The 14,374-nt window shown below is 50.7% G+C and overlaps 1 protein-coding gene across 3 annotated transcripts in view; it reads left to right on the top strand.

Annotated features, from left to right (window-relative positions):
• Positions 1–14,374, top strand: part of KCNQ1 (potassium voltage-gated channel subfamily Q member 1) — a gene marked incomplete at both ends in the record, with an annotated part of 346,929 nt that overhangs the window by 153,789 nt on the left and 178,766 nt on the right. For all 3 annotated transcript variants that reach the window (XM_082660290.1, XM_082660289.1, XM_082660288.1), the window contains one exon: positions 9,217–9,337. In XM_082660290.1, coding sequence (XP_082516416.1) covers positions 9,217–9,337 — 121 coding nt within the window. The remainder of the gene's footprint in view (positions 1–9,216; positions 9,338–14,374) is intronic.

The raw sequence follows: 14,374 nt of genomic DNA, 5'->3' as shown, positions 1-14,374 counted from the left end.
CTTGCAGAAACCAACCTGTGGAGCCCCTGCCTTTGCCCCTCGCTGCGGGGACCCTCTGTGCTGTTCTCAGGATGAAACCAAACATCACACATTCTTCTCTGGCAGGTGCAGGCCCCACCCGCTCCCAGCAGCCAACTGATGTGCACACTTTAATTTCCTAAAACACCAGGGCTGGGCCTTTGTCAGGGGTCAGGTGGCTCACCCCTGTCATCTCGGATGTTTGGAAAGCAGTCCCACTTTCCAGCCCCTGCTCTGCTGTTCCTTCCTTCTGTATACAAGTGATGCAGACGTAGAAATATGTATTTGTGCTCGTTTTTCCTTCCCTTTTTTTTTTTTTTTTGAAAGAACATTCGAGTCCTGGATGAAGTTCTAGCTCTGTCACTTGACGACTGAATAATATAACCCAGGGTACTTGAATCTCAGCCCCGAGTCTCTAAAATGGGGGCTGTAAACGTTCCCACCAGGTCCCAGACCTGAGAGCCTTTGAATGCACACGCATTCTTCAGGACTTACCCGTCACTTTCCTGTGCTCTCCGAGAATGTCACGGGCAAACAGCCCTTCCCTCGGAGCCCTTCTCCAGGGTGTGACTAAGTAATGTCTGTGCGGTTTCCTGCTGGAAGTCGGCCCTCGCCCCCATGGGCTGCGAGCTCCCTGAGTCTATTTACATCTCTCTGATCGCTAGTCAGGCATAACACCTTTCCACATGTTCGTCAGCCACTTGGAGTCCTCTTCTGCGATGTGCTCGTCTGTCTGTTGCCCCCTTTTGCATTAAGTTGCTAACATCTGTCTTATTGATTTGCAGGAATTCTTTACATTTTGTGGGTACTCTTCTTCTGTGGTTGCCTTTTTACTCTTAGATGTGTTGTTTGATGATTAGGACTCAGTTTTAATGGAGTTAAATTCATCAGTCTTTTCCTTTACGGTTACTGCTTACATTTTAGAAAATCCTTCCGAACCCCGAGGTCATGAATATATTCTTTTAGATTCAGTCAGAAAGTCTTTATTGTTTTACTTCTCTCCATTAGCCTTCAATTGCCTGGAATGCCAAGAATGAAATGTTGCTGTATGGTGTGAGGTAAGGGTCCAAGTCAACCTTCTTCCCACGTGGACAGCCAGCTATCCCTGAACTTCCTCCTCCCACTATGTGCAGGCCACCTCTTATACACAGCAAGCATCCAGATGTGTGGGGGCTGTTCTGGGCCGCAACCCTGTCCCCTTGGGCTGCTTGTCTCTTTCTGCATTAGCGCCACACCACCTTAATGACTGCTACTTTGCAGGAGGAACTGATGTCTGGTAGAGCAAGTTCTCCTACCTTGTTGCTGTTCAAGAATTTTGTTGATTCTTGGCTTTTTGCACTTCCAGAGCAATTTTAGAATCAGCTTGCCAAGGTTCCAACACAGAAACCGTGGGATTTTTATTAAGAGTTGGGGAGAATCTTTTCACTATTGAGTTTTCTAGTCAATGGAACAAAAGCTATTTCTCCATTATTTATGTCTTCTTGAATGTTGCTTGTTAAGGTCTTATAATTTCTCCTTAGAGTTCTTGTATGTCCTTAATTATGTACTAAAAATTTTTTGTACTACTGTATACAGGCTTTTTTTTTTTCTTTTTACAGAAGAGACAAAAATAGTACAGCTTTTTTTGTACTCTCACCAGCTTCCCCTAATGTTAGCATCTTATAAAACCATGGTGCAGTTAGCAACACTAAGAAATGAACACTCGGCAGCACTAGTAGTTAAGCTACAGTTTAGCTAATTTATCTGGATTTTCCCAGTTTAACTACTAATGTCCTTTTTCTGTCCCAGGATCCATCATTGTATTTAGTCAGGTCTGCTTAGTCTCCTCTGATCCATGAAGACAAATCTTGGTCCCTCCTTGTTCCTCATGACCTTGACACTTTTTTAATTTTTTTTTTTTGCGGTACACAGGCCTCTCACTGTTGTGGCCCCTCCCGTTACGGAGCACAGGCTCCGGACGCGCAGGCTCAGCGGCCATGGCTCACGGGCACAGCCGCTCCACAGCATGTGGGATCTTCCCGGACCGGGGCACGAACCCGTGTCCCCTGCATCGGCAGGCGGACTCCCAAGCACTGCGCCACCAGGGAAGCCCCGACCTTGACACTTTTGAGGAATACTAGTCAGGTGTCAGTGTCCCTCGGTTTGGGTTTGTCACTATTTTCTCAGGATTAGACTGGTGTTACGGGTTTGGGGGGAAGAATGCCACAGAAGTGAGGTGCTTTTCTCATTGCACCATATCAGGGTACATGACATCAACATGGTTTGTCACTGGTAGTGTTAACCTTGACCCACTTGGTTAAGGTGGTGTCAGCCAGCCTTATTTAGTATTTTTCCCTTTCCAGTCTAGTCATGAGAAGGGGGTCACCAAGTCCTGCCCACACCCAAGGAGAGGGGAGTTACGGTCTACCTCCCGCATGAGAGAATATCAAAGCGTTGGTGAACATATGTTAAAACCACCACGGCAATGAATAAATATTTGAGAGGAGATACTTTGAAGTTTCTCCTTAAAGTTTCACCTACTAATTTTAGCATTCGTCCCTGGATCTTGCCTGTAGCAAATATCACTGTGGTGTTCTAATGGTGGTTTTTTCCCTCAGTCTATCTGCATTTATTATCTGGAATTCTTCTATAAGGAAGATTTATCCCTCTCTTCCAGTTATCTGGTGATTTATATTGGTATGGACTCAGGAATATTTATTTTTTTGAGCTATAATCTAATACTATTATTTTGTATAATATTTTTTTTCTTTTCCTGTTGAAGTCTTTTTCTTATAACATCTTCTTTGGAGCATAATAGCTTCACAGTGGTGTGTTAGGTTCTGCTGTAATAACAAAGTGAATCAGCTAAACATACACATATATCCCCATATCCCCTCCCTCTTGCCTCTCCCTCCCACACTCCCTATCCCACCCCTCCAGGTGGACACAAAGCACCGAGCTGATCTCCCTGTGCTATGTGGCTGCTTCCCACTAGCCATCTATTTTATGTTTGGTAGCGTATATATGTCCATGCCACTCTCTCACTGCGTCCCAGCTTACCCTTCCCCCTCCCCGTGTCCTCAAGTCCATTCTCTATGTCTGCGTCTTTGTTCCTGTCCTGCCCCTAGGTTCTTCAGAACCTTTTTTTTTTTTTTTTAGATTCCATATATATGTGTTAGCATACAGTATTTGTTTTTCTCTTTCTGACTTACTTCGCTCTGTATGACAGTCTCTAGGTCCATCCACCTCACTACAAATAGCTCAATTTCGTTTCTTTTTATGGCTGCGTGATGTTCCATTGTATATATGTGCCACATCTTCTTTATCCATTCATCTGTTGATGGACACTTACGTTGCTTCCATGCCCTGGCTATTACAAATAGAGCTGCAATGAACGTTGTGGTACATGACTCTTTTTGAAGTGTGGTTTTCTCAGGGTATATGCCCAGGAGTGGGATTGCGGGGTCATATGGTGGTTCTGTTTTTAGTTTTTTAAGGAACCTCCATACTGTTCTCCATAGTGGCTGTATCAATTTACATTCCCACCAACAGTGCAAGAGGGTTCCCTTTTCTCCACACCCTCTCCAGCACTTACCGTTTGTAGATTTTTTGATGATGGCCATTCTGACTGGTGTGAGGTGATACCTCATTGTAGTTTTCGTTTGCATTTCTCTAATGATTAGTGATGTTGAGCATCCTTTCATGTGTTTGTTGGCAATCTGTATATCTTCTTTGGGGAAATGTCTATTTAGGTCTTCTGCCCATTTTGGATTGGGTTGTTTGTTTTTTTGTTATTGAGCTGCATGAGCTGCTTGTATATTTTGGAGATTAATTCTTTGTCAGTTGCTTTGTTTGCAAATATTTTCTCCCATTCTGAGGGTTGTCTTTTCGTCTTGTTTGTGGTTTCCTTTGCTGTGCAAAAGCTTTTAAGTTTCATTAGGTCCCACTTATTTTTGTTTTTATTTCCATTTCTCCAGGAGGTGGGTCAAAAAGGATCTTCCTGTGATTTATGTCATAGAGTGTTCTTCCTATGTTTTCCTCTAAGAATTTTATAGTGTCTGGCCTTACATCTAGGTCTTTAATCCATTTTCAGTTTACTTTTGTGTGTGGTGTTAGGGAGTGTTCTAATTTCATTCTTTTACATGTAGCTGTCCAGTTTTCCCAGCACCACTTACTGAAGAGGCTGTCTTTTCTCCATTGTACATTCTTGCCTCCTTTATCAAAAACAAGGTGACCGTAGGTGCATGGGTTTATCTCTGGGCTTTCTATCCTGTTCCATTGATCTGTATTTCTGTTTTTGTGCCAGTACCATACTGTCTTGATGACTGTAGCTTTGTAGTATAGTCTGAAGTCAGGGCGCCTGATTCCTCCAGCTCTGTTTTCCTTTCTCAAGATTGCTTTGGCTATTTGGGGTATTTTGTGTTTCCATACAAATTGTGAAATTTTTTGTTCTAGTTCTGTGGAAAATGCCATTGGTAGTTTGATAGGGATTGCATTGAATCTGTAGATTGCTTTGGGTAGTATAGTCATTTTCACAATGTTGAGTCTTCCAATCCAAGAACATGGTATAGCTCTCCATCTGTTTGTATCATCTTTAATTTCTTTCATCAGTGTCTTACAGTTTTCTGCATAGAGGTCTTTTGTCTCCTTGGTAGGTTTATTCCTAGGTATTTTATTCTTTTTGTTGCAGTGGCAAATGGGAGTGTTTCCTTAATTTCTCTTTCAGATTTTCCGTCATTAGTGTATAGGAATGCAAGAGATTTCTGTGCATTAATTTTGTATCCTGCTACTTGACCAGATTCATTGACTAGGTCTAGTAGTTTTCTGGTGGCATCTTTAGGATTCTCTATGTATAGTATCATGTCATCTGCAAACAGTGACAATTTTACTTCTTTTCCGACTTGGATTCCTTTTATTTCTGTTTCTTCTCTGATTACTGTGGCTAAAACTTCCAAAACTATGTTGAATAATAGTGGTGAGAGTGGGCAACCTTGTCTTGTTCCTGATCTTAGAGGAAATGGTTTCAGTTTTTCACCACCGAGAATGATGTTGGCTGTGGGATTGTCACATATGGCCTTTTTTATGTTGAGGAAAGTTCCCTCTGTGCCTACTTTCTGGAGGGTTTTTTGCCATAAATGGGTGTTGAATTTTGTCGAAAGCTTTTTCATCTGTTGAGACGATCATATGGTTTTTCTCCTTCAGTTTGTTAATATGGTGTATCACATTGATTGATTTGCATATATTGAAGAATCCTTGCATTCCTGGGATAAACCCTACTTGATCATGGTGTATGGTCCTTTTAATGTGCTGTTGGATTCTGTTTGCTAGTATTTTGTTGAGGATTTTTGCATCTATGTTCACCAGTGATATTGGCCTGTAGTTTTTTTTGTGACATCTTTGTCTGGTTTTGGTATCAGGGTGATGGTGGCCTCATAGAATGAGAATGAGTAGAATGAGTTTGGGAGTGTTCCTCCCTCTGCTATATTTTGGAAGAGTTTGAGAAGGATGGGTGTTAGCTCTTCTCTAAATGTTTGATAGGATTCTGTATAATATTTTTAATATTATTTATTTTGTTGCTCAAATTGTTCTAGCTTTGGTCACTGGATTGAGAGTTCTTTTGGGTTAGTTCCTGTGTCCACTTGATATGCCCTCATCCTTCTCATTTATTTATTTTTGAGCATTTCTTTCCTTTCTAACACTAGACAATACTTCAGGCTTATCTTATATTTCCCCTGCCCTAGCCCTAGAATCACCATTCTATCAGAGAGCCCTGGTTCCTTTTACTGGAGAATGGGATTTAGAAACCAGGATCTGGGCACTAGGTGCTCATTGCTCCACAGTTAGTCACTGCTTCTAGGGCCTCTCAGCGGACAGAGCTAGGAAATGTATGTATGTGAATGACCCAAGTGTGCACGTACATCCGTATTTATTTGTGTCTATTTTAAACTAAATGTAAGTTCATACTGATATTTCTGACCACAAGGTTCGTTCACCACCCCCTAACTCTGTTTGTTACTTTTTTTCTGACATTGAGAATCCTGGCTCCCAGTATCTGTAATTATTTACTTATTTAACTCAAGTGTACCTGTAGTACCCCTATGAGAAACAAACTTACCAACTAGAATACTGTGTTTATGACAGTTTGGGGTTTTTTTACTTTAAACATATCCAATCAGAAGATTGTTTCCCAAGACTTCACGGGCCAGCTCCTTCTTCCCCTCTCCTTTTAGTGCTGTGTTACGTATTCGTAATACAGAATTCACTCGTGACAGTATGCTTTCCATCCTGGATCCTCCAACAGGCTTATTTGGCGGGGAGCGGGGGGTTGCGTATAGTAAAATTTACTCTTGGAGACGTACAGTTCTATGGGTTTTGACAAATGCCTGGAGTCATGTACCTACCACCACCACATCATACAGAGAAGTTCCATAGCCCGAAAAATTCCATCGTGCAACTCTTTTGAAGTCAAGTGCTCCCCCTCCTCTAAACGCTAGCAGCCATTGATCTGTTTTATGTCCCTGTAGTTTTGCCTTTTCCAGAATGTCCTATAAATGGAATCATGTAATATGTAGCCTTTTGCATCTGGCTTCCTTCACTGCTTAGCACGATGCATTTGCGACTCAGCTGTGTCGTTGCACGCGTGAACCGTTAGTTCCCGTCTTTGAGGGCTGGATGGAATCCCGTTGTATGGATGTACCACAGTTTATCCGTTCACCTACTGAAGCGCATCTTAGTTGTTTCCTGGTTGGGGCGGCTGTAAGCAAGACTGCGATACACACTTATGTACAGGTTTCTCTGAATGTAAATCTTCAGCTCACTTGGGTAAATAACTGGGACAGGGACCAATGCGTCACAAGATAAATGTATGTTGAACTTTATGAGGGACCACCAACATGGCTGCACCGTTTTGCATTCTCACCAGCAACATGTAAACGTTCTAGTTGCTCTGCATCTTCATGAGCACGTGGTATTGTCAGGCTTCGCCTTCTTTTTTCTTTTCTTAATGTAAAGTGAAAAGTAAGGCTCTAACCTTATTCTTTGCCAAATATCCAAAACTGATGCCATTTAGAAGGTTTAGTCACTCTCACGTGGGTAGAGTGGTAGCTCACTGTGGACTTAATTTGCATTTCCCTAACAACTACTGGTATTGGTTGAACGAGCATCTTTTCATGAGCTTATTAGTAATCCATTTTTAAAACGGGGCTGTTAGCTTTCTTGTCAAGTTGCCACAGTCCCTTACATACTCTGGATCAAAGTCCTTGACCAGACACGTGACATGTAAACATTTTCTCCAAGTCTGTGACTTGTCTTTTCATTCCCTTCGCAGTGTCTTTTACAGAGCAAGTGCTTTTAATTTTGATAAAGTCCAGTTTTTCCATTTTTTTCTGCTCACAGACTGAGCTTTTGGTATCAAATCCAGAGACTTTCTCCTGTGTCTTCTTGAAGAGAATTTATAGTTTGTGTTTCATTTTAGTTTTTTCAGTAAGACTGCACACAATACCTTTACATTTTCATTTTCTGATTGTTGATGATCTCCTACAATGTGAGGTGTAAGTGCTAAATGTATTAAAATTTACACACACTCACACGTTTATATTTAGGAGATGGTTGTACTACTTTGGGGTGGGGAATCCTTTCTCTTTCAAAAAGCAAAAGATGGGCATCGCTTCAAAATCATAAAAAACGTTCTGTGACAAAACCACCATAATTAAGGTAAAAACACCAAAGACAGACTGGGGAAGATACTCGTGCCTCATATGCAACGGGTTAATTATCTCTAGCACAGAAAAAAATTCCTGCAAATTGACGAACGGAAGTGAGCAAAGGATAAGAACGGGTAATCCCACAAGAGGAAAACCAAATAGCCTCTGAGCCACAACGGGCATCCAGCACAGCAGGAAGGGCACCACGCCCGTCTTCCTCTACACGCGACGGGCCCAGCAAAGGCTGCAAAGGCCGGTGCGGACGTGGGCGTGGAGAAGGTGGCATGTGCGCGCACACTGCTGCTGGAGCCTAACTGATACGACTTCTTGGGAAAACAATCTAGCCACACCTATTAAACTTACCAAGGAAGCACCCTCTCACCTGCCTCAATATGTCAGGTTTTCGTAAAGATGGATGGGTGCATCATCGTCTTAAAGCAGTGGCTTAAAGCTAATGGAACCAAATGTCCGTCACACATGGACTGGTTGAGTTAATTGTGGTAGATCTAAGCTACGGACTGTTACGCAATTACTAAAACAAGACTTAGATCCATGTCTAAATACCTGTAGAAAAATGAGATGGGCACATTGCAGTGACAGGAACAGAGCCGTCACGTGTGTATAAATGCAAGTCCCTCCAGGTGTCAGCTGCTCTCGTGAGCAGAGGGGTGAGCTGGGAATCTAGTCGGTGGTTGACGCTGATGGCCTCGGGGAAGGAAGGCCTTCGTGAGTCTTTGCGCTGTGTCCCTTTTTACAAGTAATTCGTCATTTTACAACAAAAACTTTAAATGGAAAAATAAAAAAGGTCCAGATTGAAAACCAGGGGACTGCTAATTATTCTTAGTCAGCCCGGAACACTAGCACCTGCTCACTGTGGGTGCGCGCAGGAGTCTGAATGCCAACACCAGCCGTCGGGGCGGTTCCTGTGCCTCCCTCAGGGTGCGGGCGGCGGACGCAAGGGGCCAGGAGCTCTGTGGCTGCCCCTTCCTCCCCGGCTTGCGACGCTCTGTGAGCAGGAGCCCTACCACCCTGGGTCTTCACGGATGCGTCGAAAGCCATGCAGCCACGTGACAGTGACAGCGTGGTGATGAGCGTCAGTGTCTTAGCAGACCTGTGCCTGGCAGCTGTGTTCTATTCTTGACCTGAACGTCTGGTGTGAACCTGGGGAGAGGCCCAGACACCTGAGCTCAGCCCAGGCACAGTCCTCACTCTGAGGAGGTGTCATCGGCTCTCAACTGCTCCTTGACCACTGTGGCCTCAGGCACGTGGGGGCCATCGGGACCCCCCCCCCCCGCCAGTCCTCTGTGCCGAGGCTTCATACACCATCTGCACTCCTCACCCAGCCCTGCGAGTAGATATCTTACCCGTCTGTGGGAAGGCTCCAGGGGCACAGGTCCGCCCCACAGCCAGGGTAGCAGCTTGGGGTGAGCATCTCAGCTCTGAGCAACCCTGGGCCCCCTCTGCCATCAAGCCTTCCATGGAAGCCTAACGTGCTGTCCCGCATCTTCCCCCACAGTGAAAAAGAGCCCCACGCTGCTGGAAGTGAGCACGGCCCATTTCACGAGAACCAACAGCTTTGCCGAGGACCTGGACCTGGAAGGGGAGACTCTGCTGGCGCCCATCACCCATGTGTCGCAGTGAGTGTCCGCTCACGCAGGGGTGGTGAGCTAGGAGGGCGTGGGGCTCGGTGCCGGGCCAGGGCTCAGGTCTCCTCACTCAGTGCCCACCGCTCGCTGCCTGCCCTCAGCAACCTGGGGCCACCGACCACCAGGGCCTGGCCTCCGTGCCCGGGCACCAGGCGGGGAGGGGAGCAGGGGCATTTCCCGCCGAGCCTGGGAACACGATCCTCTTGTTTTGACTTATGGAAAACCAGACTGATCATTTTCCACTTGTTTTCGTGCTTTGAGCGTCTGAGAAGATTGTTTTTCTCTCCCCTAGCCCCCTCCCCTGCCCCCCAAAAAAGAGACGACTTTGTTTTTCGCATTTCCCCGGTGGAACCCTGGCCAAAGCCACGGGGCAGATGCCGACTGTTGTCTGCCAGTTGCCGCTGCTGTCCTCAGGGGCTCCTTCAGGTGGAGGAAATGGCTGATTTTCCACGCCTTCCAGTTGGCCTGCCCCCGAGGCACAGCTGGCCTGGGACGCATGCCCGTCCTCCCCCACCGTCGCGGTATCGCCAGGCCAATCCCTGGGGCCCGGCCATGGTGTGATTCCCCTCCGACGTGACTCAGTGCTCCCGGCTAGGGCACCCAGTGGTGACAGCCTGTGGCGGGGTCAGTGGGACACGCGGGCCCGTTCTGGCCACTGCCCCACTGGGGATTCCCCAGAGAAGTCCTTCTGTGCTGGGGTGTGTGAGCGGCCCTCTCGGCCCTTCTGAGAGTCACTTGCTGGCCTTCTTTCCTTCTCTCTGCGGAGTCACTAAGGCGTGTTTCGGCTCTCCGGACTCTCTAAGGGTCTCGAGGTTGTCCTGAACCGTGTGCATCTCTCTGGGAGTGAGGCCCCAGGCTGGCTGCCTGTGCTGCCGGCCAGGTGTGGCCTTTGCCTTGCAGATGACTGAGGAATCGGGACCCGAACTGCAGGGCCTCCTGGCTGTTCTGTAACCAGAGGACTGACAGAGTCGGGGAGCCAGAGTGAGAGGAGGGTTGGACTGTCTCAAGGTGGTACCGTGATCAGACAGGATGGCCTACCATCCTTCCAGGCCCCCAGGCTCACAGGGAGGTTGACAGCACCCCATGGATAGCAGGGTGTGCACAGAAAGCATTCTCAGGCTCGGTGGGAGCCATCCAGGTCACTGGGAAGCAGGGTTATTCATCCTCGTGGACTCGGCACCGGAGCAAGCTTCCAGGTCACCCCTGGGAATGTGGCTCTGACCTCTGGGCCCATCCCGGAGATGACCTGATAGGCTCACTTGATAAATGGGCAAGGGCGGAGGCGTGAGCAGTGGCGGGTGCCAGGTGGGAGGGGCAGGTGCAGGTCAGCGTCCCAAGGCAGAATGCCAGCTTCCACTCTGGCTGAGGCCCGTACCGAATCTGGGGCGCAAAGGACGCCAAAGCGGTAATAGTTGCAGTTTTGTGGCTGGTGTCTGCAGCCCAGGCGGCAGTGCCTGCTCAGAGCGAGGACGGCCAAGAGCCTGCTGGGAACCACGGCCCTCACGCGGGTGGACGGCACCCAGGCCTCACTGTGCCGCTCAGCCTGCCCCTTCCTGTCCTCCTGGCCGCTCTCTTCCTGTCAGAGCTCGCTCTCCTTCGTTCTCTCAGCTGTGGCCTGGCCCCCAGAATGCACATGCAAGGAGTTGCCCCCCGGGTGGACAGGGCCATCACCCACCATCCATCCAGCGGGGCAGTCAGTCTTCACCAGCTCCCCGGGCCCTGCAAGGCCCCTGCAGAGAGGCCCAGGGTGAGGGTGGTGAGGCTGGGGACCGAGGTGGCCCAAAGCCAAGCTCACAGCTGCCTTTCACAGTCCCCCCTTTTGAAGCGAGGTCCATGTGTGTTGGCATCTGCGTGCACCACGTTTCCCAAGGCTGGGGCCGCCCACCTGCCCAGGGAGCCCCAGGAGGGAACTCGAGCCAGTGTAGCTGCATCGTCAGAGGAGCCTGGCCGTTTCTTGTCTTCGCTCCTCCAAGACAGAGGCCCCAAGCTCTCTCTGCTTGCTGTGGGCCTGGGGCATCACCAACCAGAGAGCCTGTGGTGGGCCTTCTCGGTCCAGCAGTCGCATGGCGTGGCCCGCTGGTTGTAGCAGGAGTGGTCCCCTCCAGCGCCGGTTGGGCCTAGGCCGTCCTCACCCGGTAGAGTCCTCGCCCCAGAACCTGTGAACCAGTACAGACCCTGGAGATGAGGCAGCTGGGAAGGTGGGAAGGAGCCTAGGCGTGGTGCTAGGAGGAGGGGTCTGCAGTGAAGGCTGGGAGTGGAAAGACCCGAGGCTGCTGTCGAAAGGACACCTCCAGGCACTGTGGTCTGGTCAAGACAGAGTCAAGGTTGAGACGGCAAGGGATCTGCGTGCCCACGTCCTCAGTAGTCAGAGTACTGCTCGGGGGAGCCCAGGTGGGGAAAGGGGGGATGCAGGCACAGTGAAGGAGACGGTGGGGGCCTCAGACCTAGGCGCCCCCAGGGCTGCAGGCTGGGTAGAGGCCCCACCCCACCATGGCTGGGGAAGGAGGTGGCACCGCCGGGCACCATGCTTACTTAGGGCTGTGACTGCCGGCAGGGCAGGGCGGGGAGGGGGATGGCCGGGCCTCGGTGCCCATGCTGGGACCACATTCCTTTGCCTCCCGCACGGCCCGCCTGGTGATTGATGCCCCTCATTAAACTCGGCTCCAGCCGCTCGGGGACCCGTCTCGGCTCCTGCGGGCAGCTCAGCCCCACGGACTCCATGCGGGGAAGAGAGGGGCGCACGCCCTGGTGTGTGTAAGGGATGGGGGGTGTGCGCGGGGGTCTCACAGCGGGCAGAGTGGGTGGGAGGCAGTTACTGAAAAACAGATCCATTTTTCTTCAGCATTGTACTGATGTTAAATGTATTACCATGTTGGGCCAGTTCCAGGATTCAAATTAAAAGCATAAATAAAGACACATTTTGTTTCCATCTCAAGCTCTCCCCGCCCGCTGGGCCCCAGGGAGGTGAGGTCACTGCAGCCTTGATTACGGGAAGGTCCCTGGGGCTGGGCGAAGCTCCTCTTTCCGGGGCCTGTTGGCCATCGGTGGAGCGAGGGGTCAGGGGCCTGGGGGTCACAAGCCAGCCTGGTGTAACCGAGGGGGCTGCCGGCGAGCAGGGCCCAGGGTGCAGTGGGCGGGGGAGACACAGTAGCTTCGGGCACTGCAGCCCCACAGGCGAGCCCCTGGGCAGCTCCAGGGCCCTCACACGAATCTGGGTGGCCGGGCCGGAGTCGCACCCACACCTTTCAGGAAGATAGTCTTCCAGGGCCAGCAGGGCCAGCAGGCGGCTGTCTGCATGTGTGCCCCTCCCACCCCCCACCCAGTCTTGCCACAGGGCTTCCAAGGAGCAAGTGTGAGGCAGGAGACAAGGCATCCGGGGGAGTGGGGCGTAGCGGAGCCCTGCTCCCCGGGAGCTGGGGTGAGTTCCTAGGCTCCTGCCCCCTGAGGGGAGGGCCACCCCTGTGTGCATCCCTGTGCCTTGCACACGGTGTCCCATCGGGGACAGCCTTGGCACTCCTCTGCAGCCACGAGATTCCTGCTCACCTCTCCAAGGCCCTCTCAAGTCATCCCGTCTCAAGGAGGCGCAGGACGTCCACAGGCCAGGCAGCCGCGTCCTCCTTCAGCCCTGAGGCCCTGAGGCCCTCTGTACCAGCTCCCTGAGCCGTAGCACGGGCCCTGGGACTCCTTTTTGGGTACCTGTCTCCCAGGATCCTCGGCTCCTGGGGAGCGGGCGATGTGCGGCTCCCCTGGGCCTCTCCCTATCTCAAGCCCCAGGCTGGAGGGAGCTCCAGGACTATGGCTCCCACCCCAAGGCACACAGGGGCCCCCAGCCAGCGCCTCCCGAGGAGGAGATGAAGCAAGGGCTGTGGGCGCCTCAGCATGGGTGCTGGCGTGCAGGGCCAGGGGCCGCTGGGTCAGAACTGGCCTCAGCATCGGGACCTGTGGCTCTGAGCTCCAGGGCTGTGTGTGGGCCGTGGCCTGGGTACCCTTTCTCTCAGCAGCCTTGGGAGACTGCGGCCCTTCCTATGGAGTCCTCCCCACGGCTGCAGTCAGCCAGGAGTGGCCTGGCACCCACATCTGCCCCACCGGTTGCACGTGGACACCCAAGACAGGTAGTTCAAGTGGCCAGACCCTCTGTGAGCACAGCAGCCTGTGGTTTCCCTGAAGGGTCCCTCCAGGAGAGTTGGTCCCTGGTCCCTCCATCTCTCTCATCACGGCATCTCGGGTGGGCGAGATTCAGCTCTCTTTAACTAGCCACCGCTCTGTCCCGCTCTGCAGGGGGAAGAGTTCGGTTAGCACCCTGTACACCAAGATAGGCACAGGGCAGGCCAGGGGCCTTCTAGGAAAGGCAAGCAGAATGAAGGCAAGGCCAAGGCTGGGGCGCTACAGGTCACCCACCAGGTGACCACGAGCAAGCAGGCTCACACACACTCACACACACCCAGCGAGCATATACTTGCAGGCCTCCTGCGACATGACAGCCTGGAGGTCCTTGAGCAAAACCAGCCCTGTGTGCGTTAATTAGAATTTCCATGTCTTCAACTTTCTCCTGGACCCTGCGGAATCTCACGCCAAAACGTTCAAGTTTCTCTTCTCCAGCAAGGCCGCTGTGGCCTGGCTTTCATCCACATCACTACTAATGTCTCCTGAAATCTGCATTTGTCAGCGAGGCCAGGGCCAGCCCCATGCCTTCTGGAAACGGGGGCAAATGTCACAAGGCTTGGTCCTGCACTCAGCTCCGTGGACCAGGGGTACTAGCTCTATTGATGGGACTAGGTTTGCTTGGGACGCTTCAGAGACACCCAGGGCCCACTGCGGCCCACACCCATGGACCCTGGAGGCGCCAGGCGCTGCACCTCTGCGAACACCCAAGCCCCTCGCTCTGTTTCTCACCCTGCAAACTTTGGTGGGAAAGGACGGAGAGGCCTTTCTGGGGCCAGTGTCCAGGGGGATAAAGGAGGGGGCTTGCCAGGAACAGATGAGGCTAGTTTGTCTTTCCAGACCACTGTCCTGTCTTCCTCGGAGCTC

This window comes from Grampus griseus (assembly GCF_964374135.1).
Source record: "Grampus griseus genome assembly, chromosome: 8".
Classification (NCBI taxonomy): Eukaryota; Metazoa; Chordata; class Mammalia; order Artiodactyla; family Delphinidae; genus Grampus; species Grampus griseus.
Note: the sequence above shows the minus strand (reverse complement) of the source record. Positions and strands in the feature narration are given on the sequence as shown.